Genomic DNA, 19,447 nt, shown 5'->3' with positions numbered 1-19,447 from the left:
GATGGGAATGCGCTGAGACTGGTGCAGGAAGGCGATCTGTGGTCAGGGTCAGGCAGCTACGCTGTTTCAGAGCTGGCCCTGAGCTTCAGCAGCCAAACTATGAGGAGGAAAGATGCTTTCAGGAACCTGACACCATAAAGCTCTTTTCCAGTGCAACTGGGAAGGATTGTACTCATCCTTCTCTCCCATCTGTGAAAATTAATTGCTGTTTCTACCTTTCTGGTTTATTCTTTATTCAGGTGGTCCATCAGATGGAGGGAAAAAAAAAAAAAAAAGTTCAATTAATTTATTTTACATTAATTTATGTATTATAAATTTAATATTTTTATTTTCCATTCTAGAAAAAATTAGAAGACTTGAATGCTGACTGGAAGGCAATAAACTACTTAATTCAACAACTAAAGGAAAAGCCAGCATTAGGAGCATTTGGCCTTGTCTCTTCAGGTGTCTGTAAGTGCTTCAGTATATACATATTTTGAAATTATTACAAATCACACAATTAAAATGAAAGTGACTGGAGATGGTCTAAATTCATTCTGCAGCCTTACAAATTTCAGCTTTAGCTTGTAAACCAGAGGTGTGTTAGTGTGGCATTCCACCTTTTTTTTTATCTTTTCCTTTCTATTTTGTGTAATGTGTCCCAGAAGACAGATTATGGATTTGATGAAAAGAGTGCAGCCTGCTTTTTAAATTATTACTGTTTCAAAATCTTGTTTCTTTATTCTATGAAGAGATCAGATGAATTTTTTTACTTTCTATGCATATTCATGGATGAAATACTACAAAGGAAGAAGAATTATTTAAATTAATAGATTATAATAATTTTACAGGTAAAGGGGATGTAAATTGGTCACAGAACAAAATTCTGAAATTACTTTTTGTGATAGGCCAATGAACTGAGACTATTTCAAGATAAAGCTTGTGTATTCATAGAAAAGGTTATATGACAACATGCTAAGAGTAATTCTGCAGTTAAACATTAAGTCTGTGATATACATCTCTGGGTGTCTTGAGTTCATGAATCCACAACAGGAGACTATCTCCATTTAATTTAAATGATTTAGGTAATATTTATATTTTATTCTTCTCATATCTCTTTGCACCTGCTGATTTCCTACAAGGATTACAAACTCATTTTTATCTCCTTGATAAATGGATTTTATTTCCCACTGCTTTCCTTTGAAACATAGTGATTAAGCATGGGTGGAAAAGAAACACAATGGAATCACTGAGTTGACTCTAAGTTTCTAAAGCCTCTAAGATTTTTTACTTAATATTGAACTAGCTCACTTGCTTGTATGAAGAATGCTACTCACCTGTACAATTTGGAAAGCTGTTCATCAGATATGGGAGCAGAAAGAAATTTTCCACTCCCCCATCAAATTGCCTGTAACTGTGGCTATGATACAGCTACAGTATTCACCTGGGATTTGATTTCTTATAGGATGTTGATCCCTCTTACTTTTAACATGTTTTTATGGATAGCATACAAGAAAAGCTGAAATTGGAGAATTCCCTACATTCTACTCGTGACTCTCTAGAACAGCAAAGCAGGAAAATATTTTTACAGAGAAGTAAATAATTGCATCATATTGACAGATCCAGAACATCCAGTACCAGAAGTCAGTTCAGCTTCTGCCAGAATAGCATGTATCTATTTTAGCAAAGCAGATGTCTTGACTATGACATGTTCAATCTTACTAAATATGAACTATTGCTTAGTTTTAGTCATTAGTACTGCTGTGGTTCCGGTGGCGATCATTGCAATCTGCTAAGAAGTGCTAAATAACAATAGTATTTTTTTTAAACTTATAGTACAGCAGTATCATTGCTTTACAGGATTTTGTTCTCAGGCATGCTATGAAATTCATGGAATGACATGGGGGAACTGAAGGAGATGCAGAATCATTTTTTGCTGTGCTGGGCCACTAAGCTTTCTGTGTCAGTTTTGCATGTCAGCAGATTATGTCAGACTCCAGGGTGGGAGGGAGTGTTGCTGAGTTGTGTATTTGCTGTTACAAAGGAAATGGTAATAACGAAACAAGAGAGAGAACACAGAGTAGTGCAATAGGTTCCTATATTAACTCATCTTTAGCTGAAGAATTGAAAAATTGCCCATTTACCTTAATTCAAGATGTAAGCTCTGACCATTAACAATTCTGAGACTCAGCAGATGGAATTACACATGCAGAAAATAAAAGCACTGGTGTTCTATAAAGGATTAAGTTGGAAATAAGATTGATTTTCTTTCTATTGCCAAGAGCACTTAAAATTTGAACCTGTGCTTCTAACACTAATTAGTAATTTTTCTTTATTTGCGTCAGTGTACTGCAACCACATCATTATAGGTGTATCACCATAGAACTGTAGAGTTCAGGAGGGACCAGGGGAGACATCTATTCCTCTTATCAAAGTACAGTCAATTATCATAGGTTGCTCAGGGTCATGTCCAGTCAGGTTTTGAATATCTCTAAGACTCCACAACCTCTCCAGGCAACCTGTTCCGGTGTTGAACCACTCTCACAATTTCTTCTATTTTAATAGAAGGTTTTCTAGTGTTTCAATCTTTGAATGGTACCCCTTGTCCTGTCACTGGGCATCACTGATGACTGTCTGGTTCTGTCTTCTTTGTTCCACCAATCAGATATTTATACACATGCATATGATCCCCTGAGCCTTCTCCAGGCTGAGACAGCAGGTTTCTGTAAAGATAGAAAGTGGTATGTGTTACTAAAGTATTATTGTATTTAGTTTAAAAAAAAAAAAAAAAAAAAAAAGAGGGGGTAGAAAAAAAAGATGTTGAATGTCGTGCTGTGCTCTAAGTTCTGTAGTTATTTTAACCACTTGTGTTGTAGACATTTTTACAGATTTGTTCTGTGCTGCTGATTCTCATGAACGATGCATTGATATGTGTAGAGTCTTAAAGTGGCTATGGGAGAGCATGCTTTAACCATGCTTCCCAAAATCTAACCAATCTCATTAGAGGTCTTTTTTAAAGAAAGATGCACAGAACTATTTTGGAAGCTCTCTGTGAAGCATTGGCAGTATCTTCTATTGATAATTACTCACTTTCTGATGCTATAGGGACTTTTGTGAACATCTGAATTTAATAATGTTGACGTCTGTGTTTGAGACCAGGGAATGAAAATATAACTGGCTAACCTCTGCTGCCCTGTCAGGTATCATTTTGTCTCATCTGGCTACAAGATTTCAGCCAGAGGGTCTTACTAAATATACCATCGGATGGCTGTTACAGAGGTAAAGGACCTTGTTTCTAATTATTTCTAGCTCCATGTATTATAGTTTCTTTGGCAGAGGAAGCACTAAAAAACATCCTTAATTTCACACCAATCCAGTGTGCCCTCAGGCATAATGAACAAGCACTATTTTTTCCAGCTCAGAAAATGTGCTTAGCTGAAGGGTCCTTCTAAAACCTTAGCAAAGATTGACTTCCAAGACAAGATGATTCAGGAAGGAAATCACACTTGCTATCTATACTTGACATGATAACATGAAATTGTATGAATGTCTCTATCCAAATACCTTGATGTATTGCTTAGCCAGCAGTTTGGAAACATTTTAAGCAGAGAGAAATGCAGTTTTAGAATGTGCTTGTATAGGAGGGACAGATTTTAATAGCACTGTTAGCATTCATATGACTTCTCTTGTACTGAAGTGCTACCGCTGCATTTACATAATGTTAGGTAAAGATATGTTTTACTTTGTAAACCCCTGTGAATACATTGTGGGGTGGGAGGCATTCGCAACTTTGGCCCTGAGAGGACATTTTCCATTATTTGCCTTCATTCAAGTAAGACATTAGGGGAAAGTTTTGCCACTTTCATGTAGAACTATACTTGAAAATACAATTTATTTATTTTAAGTCATGCTATACTTGAAGTTAGTGAAACATTAAAAATAACTGTGAATGAATACAGTGGAAAATACTTCATCAACTAATTCTACATTTTGCATGTGCAGCTAATAAAAATGTAAGCTGTATGCTATATTGCTACTCTTGCAGTTCGTTTACCTTGTTCAGTGAACAGTACTTTGTGTACAATCAATTTCATTTTTTTCCCTGAATTTTTACACAATTTATTGTCTTTTTATATGAAAAACATACTCAAGTGAAACAAAAAAAATGACTGCGAAAAGAAGAAAAAAGTAGAGTGATAATTAGCCGCAATTACAAAGGTGAAATTACTTCTGAAATTAAGTAGAATTTATCCCTTTAAACTTTACAAGTTACAAGCCTTATTTTGGAGCAATTTGTAGCAGGCCTAGAAAAAAAAAAAAAGAATGTTTTTTGTTTTGCAAATTGCAGCAGAGTTAGACATGCATTTGACAGAAAGGCTCTATATGCATTGTTAGTTATTATTATTTAATACAAAGAATTTGAAGAAAGCTAATACTGTGTCACCAGAACTCATAACATTAGCCATCAGCTTTAGGTATCTTCCAATGCATACAATCAAAGCTATTCTGTACTTTCAGTATAATTGGCTTTGGGAGTAAGGGTCAGAGACTGCAGGCACTGAGCCGCAGACTGGTCTTCCATGTACAGGAGAAAAGGCTTTTCAGGATTTAGAATGAATAAGGGAGAATGGGAGAGGAGTGATGTATCAGACTGAGTCCACTAGAAGCAAGTCATAACATGAGGATTGTGAGCTGCTGATTTAACCAAAACAAAACCTCATCACTCATTGGGCCATATAAGAGCTGGGGCATATAAAAAGGATTCACAGCAGTCACCTCCAGAGTTTATACTACCTTGAGTTTTGGGGTTTGAACTGAAATAATGTTATCTATGAATTTGGGGAACTAGTGAAAACAGAATTTCATTTGCTTGTCCTTTAATATTTTACTTGGAGTGCATCCTAAGGAAACATGTACTGGTGCTACTAGAAATATACAGTTCCTGAGACTGTAGGTTTTTCAAGAAAATTAGCAGCAAACAGAGCATGTATGTGAAAAAATACCTTGATGAAATAAAATAAGATTTAAAACCAAAATCCCATTACCTCAGAAGTTGAAAGTGCTTCCGTATTGCTAGTGTCTCTATTTTATGCATCTGGAATTTTCTTTTGTTTTCATATTAAATGCATAGTTGAGTGATCTATTATTCTACATTGGTTAATTCTAAGATAGAGAGATGAACAGATTGGTCGTAGCAGTATCCTGCTTTATGAAGACTTCCCTGTTAAATCTCTTAGATGATATTTGGCTTAATATATTCAAGTAGGGATGAAGGATTCTTTGTTTTTGAAACTATAACTGTTAAAATGTATTCATTCCGTGGACTGCAGATCTGGATAATGTACTGTCCCGCTGCTTCTTTAAAATCAAGCCAACCATTTGTTTTGAAGAGATATTCAAAAGACAATTACACAAAATGTAAGAAACAAAATAACAACAACTAGCTTTGGGCAAAAATACACAATACATACTATTATCTTTTTTGTAGTATTTCATAGCTAATGTGCTCTGAAACAGTCATTATTTATATGTTATGCACAGTGCCTGAGTGAACACATATGCTGTAGCTCAGAACTGTGTTTCTCAGAATTTCCAAGTGCTAGTCTTAAAAATCCTTGTGCATTTCATTATGTGCACCTGAAAATATAACAATATGTGTATTTAGAGGGTAAATTAAAAACAAATGTACAAATCAGATATTAGAGTGTCTGTATTGTTTATTGCAGCTGGCATAGTATAATTGAGATCAAGAATACTCAAAATAATTCCTTGGGGAAGACTGAAAAATCTAGGAACGTCTATGTCTACAGTGTTTTCAATACTAATGCAAACGTGTTGATATTTAAAAATACATGGTGCATGACATTCGGCATGTAAAAGAATGGTGCTATCAGCTGTTAAAATGCTTGTGTGGGGGACAGGGTAGAGATTTAATTTTGCAGAACCACTCTCCACAGAGTTGAACAGCTAAAAATCTGGAACGTGCATCTGTTGTGACAAGTAGTTCTACACTGAAGTAGAAGGCAACGTTACTGCCAGTAGTCCATTTTAGTTAACATTAGTTTTAGGACACCAGCAAAGAAGATCACTAGCATGAGGGCTGTAATAGAGAGAAATATTATTTCCAATAATGGCCATGTACAGAATTGTATAGTTTCTGATAGTTGGACAGGTAGAATCTAAAGGAAATTAGTTATAATTATTATATTAGTTATAATTCAGTTTAACTCTATGAATAGTTTTACTGAAACAAAATGCGAGAGAAAAGATGAACAGGGAACAAAGCAAAAAGGAAGTATTATAGAGAATACCTTGAGTTCTTGAATCAGTGGTGAGCAGTTGGAGTAGGCTCTTCCTTAAGTCAGCTGGCCTAACAAACCTTACTCACTCTCATATAAAGTGGAATAGTAAAGAAATATATTGTCGTCTTTACTTTTTCTTTTGGTTGCTTTTGGATGAAGGAATAAATAATTCAGTCATTTTACTTCACAGGCTTCTATAGTAAAGATGTTCACAGATGCCAACCTGAGTTGGCCATATTATGTGTATATTGCCATAAATCTAGTTCCCTCATTGTGTTCAGGAAAGAAGTCACCTGATTATTCCATCTGATTTTCATTAAGAAGCTTTTTCATTTCTAACACATGTGCCGCATCTAACAAATAGCAATATGGCACAAAACTGAATCTGTTACCATTTGATTGGAGATTTTTCAAGGTCAGGACCCAGTTTCACAAGCAGTTCTATTTTTCAATACAGCTGACATGAGACACAAGCTGAAGACAAACTTGTCTAATAAAGCTTTCAGATTCAATTTGCTCTCTGCATATAGCTTCAGGAATCTCTGGAGGTCATTCACAGCATGTTCTGCAACACCAACAGGGAGAAGTAATGAAAAGAGCCCAGATAAAAAGCTGACACTATGCCTTCAGAGCTGTGTGAATAAAAACATAATAAGCAAGTTTATAAAAGCAAATCTCTATGATTCTCTGAATTTCTATCTTGATCTTTATAGCCTATCTTGATGTGAGGATTTGTTTCTGGATTATCTGACAGGTGAAAAATACATGCAAAATATACCTAAGCCACAAAAATCTGATTTAAATCAAAAGAAAGATTTAAACTTTATATTTAACATCCTATTTCATGGATCTCCCAGTAGGTTACTCTTTGAAAGTATCTGTAATAAACAGGTGTGACAGTGCAGTTTGCAAAGGAAATGTGGACTTTTACTTTGATTTTTTCAGGGCCCAGTTGATTAAATAAAACTCACTCTGGGTTACTACTCAAAATTTTTATTACACTCACACCTATGATGAAATGTAAATCATAAAGTGAAAGCAGGAGTTGGCTGCTTTGCTGTTATTATAGACAATTAGGAACCGAGGGCTACTTTTTCTATTCTATAACAAGTTATCGAAAGTGCAGCTGTCAGGTTTTATGATGTAAATAAGATTAATGCTATCATCAGTCTTTCAAAGGACCACATTCACCTATTCCATTTTTAAAATACGATCTGGTATTTTCTTCTGAGGAACTGGCTTTGCAGCTTGTTTTCTTTCATTTAATTTCTTGATCAATAGTTGGTAGCAGTAGGATATCCAAGATTCATTTTGATTAAATCCCATGAAATGTAAGTGATAGCATACTGTAGAATTCATCAGACTATTATTGATAACCTATACCAGGCAACAGCAGAGAACTAAGTGATAGTTATGGTCAATCTTTTTTACATGGCTCATGTAACATGGCTCAGAAAGGAATTGAATTAATTTAATGTGTATTTTTCTCCAAAACTATATTCAGCACACACTGCAGAATCCATTGTTAGTAATTTTCAAGAAATGTGGCAACGGCACAATTGCATTATATTTAAAACAGACAGAATCAAGAATTTGAATTAGTTCACTCAGTAAGATATGGAAAAGTGATTCTCATTAGAGTTCCTGGCAAAAAATGTATCCATAATAAAATAGTAGTTTATGCTTTTTTTTTTTTTTCAGTTTTTCTACCCCAGTTTCTAGCTTTCAATCACACTTTTTTTTTTTTTTCCCCCATGCTTTAAACCCGCTCTCTTTCTCTCCCTTCTTTTTGTTGCAGTAACCTGAATTACTAATATCTGCCTATCCAGATAGCATGGGCTTGCAAATAGCACTAATCTCTCTTTTCTGTTTGTTTTTATATACTAATTAAGTCTATTGGCAACTACATTATGTGAAAATCTATTTAATTTACTAGAATACTAGAAAAGTGATAGGTCTTTCTGCACACAGTCCTCTTGACCTGTGTGCTGTTCTCTGTTGACTTTTCTTTTTGAAAGAGCAAAGCAAGCTGATTTTCCTTCTGAAAGCAGCAATGCTCAGTGCCATCCTGGTCATACCTTACCAAGAAATGCAGTGGCTCTTTGACACCTTTTCTAATATTGGTGCAGTGACTGGAGCTGCCAGAGAGTTAGGGTTACTCTGCAGAGAAAGAGCAAACCGAGGAATGTGAGCAAGCGTGATCGCAGGTCATGAGCAGAGTGGTGGCCACAGCAAATGGGGAACAAAGCTCATGGTTGCTACTGATGTTTCTGTTGTAGTCAGAGGGCATGGGATGATGAAAGAAAGACAGACACATTTCTTGAACTGTAGAAGGCTAAAATGAGGAAAAGATGGCAAATGAAAACCTTCTCTTCTACTCCAGCTAGAAAATTATTAGTCTTGCTGTTTATATGAAATTTGTCACTGAAATATCAGACTGCTGTCTTTACTCGTGTCTGCATGGAGCAGCAGGAAACATAGTGATGGAGATACGCAAGTAGAGATTTGCATTACTGATATTTCCTTCAACAATAGATCAGTGGTCAGATGACACTAGAGTTCCCGAAGGCAATTTTTCCTAAGGTCAAAGTAAAATAGCTAGAAGAGCAATCGAGGTTAGTTTGACCTGAAAAGTGAGCATTATTGTGTTTTCATGAGAAAGCTTGACAAGTGTTTCACAAAGTAGCAAAAGGCAAGATATTTTAACATTTCTGATGAAAGAACAGAAGATATTTGCAGTGATTTGAGGAATTACTTTGTCAAAAACAAAGTGATGGTGGTGATGAGGTTGCTTTCTCTAGGTTTGAACAACTGTTTTTAATTCTGCAGATTTTTTCTCTCAAAGGGTATACATGGAAATTTTTGCATGAATACTATAATGCTGTTAAATTAGTTAATAATTGAACTCTGATTATTTCAAACTCTCTTCAGATCTGTTCAGATTATTTTGTTAAACTATTTGGTACCTAAAATTCCACTGGCTCTTTGGTATTATTAAGAGATCACTCTGTATCTGTGTACAATTTTGTACACTTTTTTCTTCAGAGTTCCCATTGGATAGGATAGCAATTTATGCCTGTTACATCAATTTGTAGATCTTACAAAATTAGAAGAGGTGATTTTCATGAGACTGTAAAAGTTGGAGCTGCTGGCAACATGTATTTTTCCTTATATCAAAGATCTAGCTGCCAAAAGTCGTTCACATGCCAATAGCAGCACACTGGAAATGTAAATTGTTGTCATATGGATTGACAACCAATTGAAAGCTGCATCCCAAATCAAGAAACTTGTTACTTTTACTGACAAAAGGAATACTGAGAGGATCTTGCATCCTTTGTGACAGATGTTGTCACAATGTTTTTATAAGGCAAGTATGTGACAGAAATTGATGGAACACCATGACTGCTGTGGTACAAAACATTCATTTTCATGAAACCCTTTTGTAATTACTGCAACAACTGCTTGCTCAAAAAGACTTCCATCCTTTGGAAAAAAAAAAAAAAAATGCTTTCTGTAGGGGTACAAATAATGCTGCATTTAAAAAACAACAGAAAAAATGTTTGTCATAAAAAAAATAATGTTAGGGCTTTTGAGCTGAAACTCTTCAGACTGCACAGGAATTATTGTCTTAGTTTCTAGTTATTGGGAAACTTAATTAGGGATGCAGGAATCAACTACTGAAAATATTTTTAGGGTGGGGAGAAGGAATAAATACAAAAATGAAATTTTATATCATTATTAAAATATGAATTTAAATAAAAGCAAAAGTAGTGTTGTTATGCACTTTCAAAAGTAAAATTACTCATTGGCAGCATCTTAATATCACCAAAGAGACTATTTCTGTTGATTCTGTCTATTGCTTCAAGAGATCCCAAAACAGGCTGAAACATTTTCCTCAACACTTCCTTCTGTTCAGAAATTTTAAGAGCCAACCAGGTAATTTTATCCTTAAAAACACAAACACATAAGTAATCCTCATATGGCAAATAGCAGCTCCACTGCTGTACTTTTGCATATGCAGATTATTGCTGTGTTCTACAGATAGATTATTTTTAAATTGGTTGTAAGTAGCATGGATCTCTTTGGGATCCAAAGTGTTACTGCAGTATAAATTTGTAGCATATCTGTTCCCCCCTAAAGACTGACTCCCTTGATGTAATGTCTTCTTAAGGTTTCCTGTCAAAGTTCTCATGAAAAAGGTTAAAATATCTATGTCTATAAAAAGGTGAAATCTTTATTTCATACTTGGTTAAGAAAAAAGCCCATGTATCATCCTGAAACAAGGAAACTAATATGCATTGAATATTCCTAAACTGTTTTCTTTGTTGTCAAATGCGAAAGTCTTTACCAGAAACGAAAGTATTTTTACCTGTATACAATTCTGTCAAAGGTTTGTATTTACCTTATGAAGAAAATAAGACTTTTGTCCAAATTTCCATGTGATAATCCACACAGTAAATAAACAAATCATTTAATACACAGTATGACTTCACCTTATTTTATGCAAACCACTATATGCAGTCTGAGGTTTTGTAACTTCTCTGGCCAGACATGTGAAATCTTCCACCTACACCAAATGAGAAACTAAAACTAGTAGAAAAGGAAGAAAATTCTACCAGATCTCTCCTATGTCAGAGAAAGACAAGTCTGAGAAAGATGGCACTTAAATTTCTACTGTAAATTTAAAGTTATTATACTATTTATTAAGCTAATAATAGTCACATATTAGAAAACATAACTTTTATGATTATTTTTCAGATGTAGCAGGACACATTCACTTGTAAACAGTTTTTAACCTCCACTGCATGCTTTCTTTTGAATATCTAGAAATTATGGGGTCTTTAGTTTTGGTCTCTCTCTTCATTACACTGCATAAATTCTTATAGATCTAAACTTTAACTAATAATCTCATAAATTATCAGCTTCTTCTTTTTCACCTGCATTAATCTAAATTGTATATAATCCATAATGACTTGTTAGGAATCATTAAGAGCTTCTTGAATATAAAGGAAGTCTAGGCACTTAACTTGTGTCTTAAATTGATAACAATAGCACATCATGTGAATGTCCCATAAGTATTAATGAAATCAATCACTAACTGTTATCCATTTATACTCTATTAAAATGACTATCTATGAAATATTTATGATATGGTTACTAAGTCATTTTTTCTAGGAATAGTTTTTACTAAATATTCAAGGCTAAGACGATCAGACATTGGTTTGTTTGACACTGGTGTTTTATTTAAACAGAAAAAGACTCACTTTGAAACATTTTTTATGTTTAAGAGCTGACTAAGATATTAAGAAAATGTTAACGTGTATATACAATGCTCTAAGAGTGCATATTTTCCACATTTAGAGCTATGGATGGAATTTGCTTGGCAATAATTTTTTGACCAATAGAAAACTATTTTTCTGAGTTCAGATCACCAGAAAAACTGCATCCTTGCCATCAAATTTCAAAGTTGAGGTTTTTGTTTGTAATAAATTGATATTAGTTATTTTAGATAATCAAAGCTGTGTTGGCCACAGTAATTCTATTACTTTTCTTTCAGAACTCCTTTGTGACCCAGAACACCTGGCAGGTTATGGTAGTCCCCTCTTTGAAAAGCATTTTTGGCAGTGAGCACTTCGCGTGGAAGGGTTGTACTGCATGGGAGAAAATGTACTCTTAACTTTGTTTTCTGAACTTTGAAGGACAGAAAGAGATGAGACTATTCATTTATCACTGAGACAAATCTAAGGAATAAATCAGTCTCAGGTCTCTCTCAGGGAAGCTTGCTTGGAGTTTAAGAGTATGAGTATGGATGCTCAAACCCTTTAGAAAATCAGCTGCAATGACACAGGACTTTAAAAAAAAAAAAAAAAAAAAAAAAAAAAAAAAAAAAAAAGGTAAAAAATACACTGTAGTAGGTATAGATCTTCAGCTGAGTGCTGTTGTGGAGTTTGGTTGTTCCCCATCAAGTTCACAAGGCTAAGGTGCTGTTAAGATGACACTGAGGCTTCCTGTGAAATAAGCCTGGTGTGCCAGCTCCAAATCAGTCAGCTGCTGGTTTGCCCACAGAGGGAATACTCATTTGGTTCATCAATAGAGAAGGCAATGTTCCTTGTGTTAAAATAGTGAAATCACTGAGTGATATTGTCTGTGCATATGCCACAGGGTACAGGTATTTTTCCTCTATTTTCCTCAGGGTGACTAGAATGCAGCTGGGTTTCCTTGACTAAAACAGAAATGAAGTTTAATGGTCGTATGTTACTGTTATTTATTGTATAAAGGATTTAAGGCTGGCATATACACTAATTGGTACTGCTAACCATGGAACTAAATCCTCAGGCAGGACATGCAAGTTGAATTAAAAATATACATCCAGTAACTGTGTTATTTCCTCTTTGTCAGAAAGCTTTGAGCTGGCAGATACAGTTACCTTCCATAACTAAAACTTCAACACTATTTAAAACATTCAAAGGGATGGTTAGGAACATTCCTGTGAACTAGGTCAGTCCTACTTAATGACTTTGGCTTGAAAGGAGGTGTTGGAAGGGGTTTGAAGCTTTTGGGAGTGTTGTCGTTCTTCCTGTCTATTCCGTTCCTGTTCAGTACCTAGATGAGTTTGATTTGTTCTGTCTTTTTGACCATATCTTGAAACACGATACTGAAACAAGCAGAATAAAAGAAGAGAGAAAAAAGTGTTTTCCTGCAATAGATTTGTTTCTGCTTTTGTTATTTCTGCATTTAATATTTGACTTTGAATTTCATGACACATTCCTATTATTCTCACTCTTGAAGTTTAACATTACAAATTATTTTCAAGATGCAAAAATTATCAACATACTTTTGACTTTTATCCAGTGTATTTCCAGGTTCAGGAACAGATTAAAAATCACAGTATTATTAGATTGTTTTTCAGCTTTTTGTTAAATATTTTATTTTTATATTTTTTTCCCTCCTATTGTTGTTCCACGCTGTTTCTTTCTCTGGTAAACAGCAGAAAGCACTAATGAGCAATTAGCTTAAAAGCTAGAGGTTGGTGTGGTTTAATGTTTTAAATTCTAATTGTCCTTTTGGTTTTGTGGTTTATCATACCACAGGAGTGAACTGATACAAGTTTTAAATAAGTCAAAAGATAAGTCTTTAATTGTATTTCTGATGTTTTTCAGTAGGATAAAATTTGCTATTCATATATTAAAGAAAATAATCTAGTTAAATTGTTTCAGAAGGAGATCTGTTTCTCTATATTATGTGATTAATGTTGATTTATATTTCTCTATTAAATTTAATTGATTATATGTTTCTGTTGAATGAACCATGTATGAGCATGAAAGAAAGAGAAATAAGGGTCAGATGTACTGTTTCAGGTTGAGTTTTTGTTCTGAGGGGAGATAAACATCAGAAGAGAAACATACTGTGCAATCACTTTATAAAAGTATAAATAATAATTGTTATAAATAATTTGGTAACTCAAATGTTTTGACTGCTCAGTCAAAGTGGAATCGCTTCTGCTAGTGCCTTACAGTCTTCTCTGTAGTATCTCAAGTTTCTAATGCAAAAGAACTATATCAAAGGGATGAAAAAAAAAAACCACACACACACAAACAAAAACCCCACCAAACAAAAGGAAAAAACCAACCAACCAAACAAACAAACAAAAAACAAAAACAAACAAACAAAAACCACCACACATAAGCCAAAATCCAGAGCAGTAAAATCATAAACAATAGAAAATTGGGAATAACCTCTTCTGAAATAGCTCCCACTAGAGGAAAAATACATAACTAAACATGTATTAATTCTCAAACTCTTGACTATACTCAGGCCAAAATATGTGAGATGCTGAAAGATGCCAGGCATTCTTTATCAAACACCCTGAGTCTACCTATGGAGGCTCTGTAGAGTCCCAGTTTAGAAAGTTTTTCTTCAATTTACCTGAAATACTGATGAGAATAGAAATTTCCTCTTAGACAGGACAACATCTGTTTAACATGTGTGAATGCCAAACTAAGGGACTGTTTTCCTCTGAACTCACAGAGGAAATACAAGGCCTTCACATGAACTTTAGGCCAGATGGAAGTGGACCTAAGTATTCATCCCTTGATAAAGACTGGAAGTCAACACTTGTGCATGCTTTTTCACACTTAGCTACTTTTGTAAAGTTATATAATTAAACATTTAACTGTTTTTCAGTAATTGCGCGTATTGATCATTATATGGAATACCTCACTGCAAATAATGAACCTTTCTCAGAATCACTTTGAGTTATGGAGTTAATGTGAGGAGAGGGTGAAGTGAGGTGGCATTTTGGAATTATCACAGGAAATTGTGACTGATATGTGGAGCTGAATTCCCATCCAGAAGTGAGACAATATAGAGAATTCTGTGAATTTATGTCTTTGGTATATAATTTTCTCTAGATGTCAAACAGATTTTTAATATTCAGCTCAAAGAGAGGAAGACATAAAAACACATCAAACACAGAAAGCTCTAAAGGACAACACAAAACCAAACAAATAAAAACAAACAAAATATTTTGAAATCTATAAAAAATGCTGGTATATTTTGTTTTCATTATTTATTTCTAGTTGGTGCTGTTTGCACATTTTTTGTCCTTCGTGCAATTAAATGACATTCATCAGAGACAGACATGCTCAAATACTTCTCTGACATTTTCTCCCCCTGCTGAACAAAGATGAAAAATTCAATATCCTTCTAATTGTAGACATTAAAACTGTACAACCAAGGCATTCCCATTATAATACAATTACTATATTGGCAGGAATGCACGGTATAATTCTGAGGATATTAATGATAATCTGTGACTCTTACTGAATTCACCTTACTTTCTGGACAGTGTAATGAAGACAGAGAAAGTAATGACTAATATATATATTTTTTTTCCTCAGGGATTTTCTGGGAGTTATTACAGACCACTGAAGTTTGTAAGCTCTAAGTGCCAACTGAGTTAAACTAAGGAACTTAAAACAACAACATATTTTTTTAAATGTTGACATTGTTTTCTAGCTTTTATGTACATTAGCAAGAGAACAAAATAGAAACAGATTCTACAAATGAAATAGTTCTTGTTTGTAACTGTGTGAAAAGTAACTCCATTATAAGTTATTTTTACCTAAAACATTATGTAGTTTCCTTTCTCATGGCCTTTCAGATCTTAATACAGTGTTCATGCCTTCCTCAGTGTTCCTGCTTCATGTGGCTTTGTTTTGAATGTTACCTTTGTTTGGGGGCCTTTTTTTTGGAGCAACTGTATGGGAGCCATTTTTGGAGCCATTTGTGATCTGCCACTGTATGGAAGAAGGTGATCTTTCCTCCCCTTTTCTCCTCCCCTGCAGCCATATTTGCCAAATTTACTCCATCTGCTGACAGCTAACGGAAAGCTTTCCGTTATTGGTGTATTGCTACTTTGAGAAGGATGAGGAGACACCATGGCAGCTACCACCAAAGTGTGAAAGCCTGATAGTGTTGTGCTGCTCACTAGCCAGCACAGGAGGAATTTATGGGGTGCTAAGCACCAATCAATATTTAAAGACCTGTTTCCCATCTCCCCCCAAAACAGGGTGTGAGGGCTGGGCAAGGGAGGCATTAATCCAAATATTCAGACTTTGAACCATGATTTGGAACTTGTTGCTTTAGGTAACGAGCCAAGTACTCTGTTAAAAGCCACAAACGGAATCACAGAATGTTAGGGATTGGAAGGTACCTTGAAAGATCATCTAGTCCAATCCCCCCACTGGAGCAGGGACACCTAGATGAGGTTACACAGAAAGGCGTTCAGGCGAGTTTTGAATGTCTCCAGAGTAGGAAACTCCACAGCCTCCCTGGGCAGCCTGTTCCAGTGTTCTGTCACCCTCATTGTGAAGAAGTTTCTTCTCATATTTAAGTGGAACCTCCTGTGTTCCAGTTTGTACCTATTGCCCCTTGTCCTATCATTGGTTGTCACCAAGGAGAGCCTGACTTCATCTTCATGACACTCACCCTTTACATATTTAATGAGGTCACGCCTCAGTCTCCTCTTCTCCAAACTAAAGAGACCCAGCTCCCACAGTCTTTCCTCATAACGGAGATGCTCCATTCCCTTAATCATCTTCATGGCTCTGCGCTGGACTCTCTCCAGCAGTTCCCTGTCCTTCTTGAACTGAGGGGCCCAGAACTGGACACAATATTCCAGCTGTGGTTTCACCAGGGCAGAGTAGAGGGGAAGCAGAACGTCTCTTGACCTACTAACCACCCCACTTCTAATACACCCCAGGATGCCATTGGCCTTCCTGGCCACAAGGGCACAGTGCTGGCTCATGGTCATGCTGCTGTCCACCAGGACCCCCAAGTCCCTTTCCCCTTGGCTGCTCTCTAATAGGTCATTCCTCAACTTATACTGGAACCTGTGGTTGTTCCTACCCAGATGCAAGACTCTACACTTGCCCTTGTTATATTTCATTACATTTTTCCTCACCCAACTCTCCAGCCTGTCCAGGTCTCGCTGGATGGCAGCACAGCCTTCTGGGGTGTCAGCCACTCCTCCCAGCTTGGTGTCATCAGCAAACTTGCTGACAGTGCACTCTATTCCCTCATCCAAATCATTGAATAATAATTATTGAATAATACCAGTCCCAGTGCTGACCATTGAGGCACTCCACTATATACAGGCCTCCAACTAGACTCTGCCCCATTGACCATGACTCTGACTTCTTTCCTTCAGCCTTTTTACAGTCCACCTCACTACCCGATTGTCCAGACCACACTTCCTCAGTTTAGCTGCAAGGATGCTGTGGGAGACCATGTCAAATGCTTTAATGAAATCAATATAGACCACATCCACTGCTTTGTCACCATTTATCCACCTCGTTATGTCCTCATAAAAGGCTATGAGGTTGATCAAGCATGACTTCCCCTTTGTGAAGCCATGTTGACTGCCCCTAATTGCCCTCTTATCCTTGATATGCCTTGAGAAGGCACCAAGGATAAGTTGTTCCATCACTTTTCCAGGGACAATCAGCCAATTCAAACTCAGCTAATTGTGTCCATTAGTTAATGATAGGTTCAATACATTGCCTTCTGATCGCTGAATGCCCTCAATGTTACCTTGGGCTAATAGCTATGGGCAAAGTGGCAGATAAGAATGAAAAATTACAGACATGATTCCCCTATGTCAGGAGTCATTTAGTGGGACTGACTGATCACAACATAACATAATGGATGAGCTTGGAAGGCACCTCTGGAGCTCATCTGGTCCAAATGCCCGGCTTAGGCAGTATGACCTAGAGGAGGCTGCCCAGGATCATGTCCAAGCAGCTTTTGAGTATCTCCAAGGAGGGAGACTCCACAGCCTTCCTGTGCAGCCTATGCCAGTAATCAGTCAACCTCATAGTGATAAAATGTTTCCTGATATTCAGAGGGAACTTCCTGTGTTCCCGTTTGTGCCCGCTGCCTCTGGTCCTGTCACAGGGCACCACTGGAGAGAGCCTGGATCTGTCCTTTTTGCACCCTCCCTTCAAATGTTTATACACCTTGATGAGATCCCAACGGGTCTTTTCCAAACAGTGACAGCTCTCTCAGTCTTTCCTCATATGAGAGGTGCTACAGTTCCTTCATCATCTTTGTGGCCCTTCACTGGTCTCTCTCCTGTAGCTCAACAGCTGTCTTGTGCTGAGGTGCCCAGAAATGGACACGGTATCCCAGCTGTGACCTCACCAGTACTGCAGAGAGCTAATCTCTGCTTTGTTTGCATAATTAAGGTAAAAAGAAAAAGAATAGGACAGATAATATCTGGAGCAATTTCAACAGAGATAGAATCATAGAATAGTTTGAGTTGGAAAGGACCTTTAAAGGACATCTAGTCCAACCTCCCTGCAATAAGCAGGGACATCTGCAACTAGATCAGGTTTCTCGGAGCCACTTCCAGCCTAGCCTTGAAAGAAAACCTGATGAGTACAGATTATTATTAATTATTCGCATCTGTGGGTAAAAATTTAAAAAATGAAATAAAAGAGGAAGAAAAGAGATCATTTAGGGGCATTTGATATTAAAAACTGTCAGTCTTTAACTGTACAAGATACTCTGTTATAGCAAAGAGTGTGATGTTACAAAGTAACCCTTGCAAACCTTTTTCCATGTCAGAAGATACTTCCATTTTCTCATCTATTTGTGTGTTATTAATTAAAACTTGCTGTGTTAGAAGAGCCTTTTACAATAATTAATTTACTTCATAGTTATCCACAGGTGTGTGATTTTAAAGTACAGAAAGGAAAAATACAGGAATGTATTTCAGAAATGCAATAACAATATGGATGGGTGGATAAATATATTTAATTGTAGTGTATGCCATTAAAAATAATAATTTCACAGAATTTGCAGGAGTCACTTTTGGTATAATAATATTTCCATTTATTCAGGCTGGATAAATAATGTTAGTTGATTTGGTAAACTTTTTGTAATCGTACAATATTTTTAATGCTGACAGTATCTTTGGTGCTTTTACAGTGACAGTCATTTAAATGCTTGTGCACAGCTTTTTTCTTTTCTGCGGTGCTAAAGAGGGTCACTGATTCCCCAGTGAAGTAACTCAAAACCTTCCTGATTAGTGAAAAATAGCTGCTAAATTCCTTGGCAAGATCAGTTAACGTTACTGATTGTTTTACTGTTTCAAGTGTTTTTATGTCCAAACTGTTGAACCCTCACCTGCTACTTGAGGCTTTAGATTTCAGAGGGACTCTGTTGAAATGGTGTGAATGCTGATGCAGAAAGCCACCAGACTCTCAGAAGTGCTAGAAAGCACGGAAAACCTTACTGTCTATGTGGTGTGTGGTGATGCTGTTTTGGTGGTGGTGTTGGGGCTTGCTTTTTGCTTTGTGGTTGTGCTTTTTTTTTTTTTTTTCCCTGTTACAGAAACAAAGAGTGCAGAAAACAAACATCTTGATCCTTCAGAAATTTGGTTCTCAATAACCATGTTTTGCAGTTCGATATTAGAAAACATAGGGTACACTCTACGCAGCTTTATTTCAGCTTTCCTGGTTTAGTTCTTTTGTTGTCTAGGCAGTTGGTTCAGATAGAGATTCTATAGCTACTCTAAAGGGTAGTCATTTACACTCTATTCTAATGATTTAGCACCTCTGTGAAGCCACACGACTTTTTCTTGTTTCTTCTCTATTTTTGTA

The 19,447-nt window shown here is 36.1% G+C and overlaps 1 protein-coding gene across 11 annotated transcripts in view; it reads left to right on the top strand.

Annotated features, from left to right (window-relative positions):
• DMD (dystrophin) overlaps positions 1-19,447 on the top strand; it is a 1,259,796-nt gene that overhangs the window by 889,190 nt on the left and 351,159 nt on the right. For all 11 annotated transcript variants that reach the window (XM_082049442.1, XM_082049444.1, XM_082049438.1 and 8 more), the window contains one exon: positions 342-450. In XM_082049442.1, coding sequence (XP_081905568.1) covers positions 342-450 — 109 coding nt within the window. The remainder of the gene's footprint in view (positions 1-341; positions 451-19,447) is intronic.

The sequence above is a fragment of the Streptopelia decaocto genome, assembly GCF_964273445.1.
Source record: "Streptopelia decaocto genome assembly, chromosome: 1".
Lineage (NCBI taxonomy): Eukaryota > Metazoa > Chordata > Aves > Columbiformes > Columbidae > Streptopelia > Streptopelia decaocto.
Note: the sequence above shows the minus strand (reverse complement) of the source record. Positions and strands in the feature narration are given on the sequence as shown.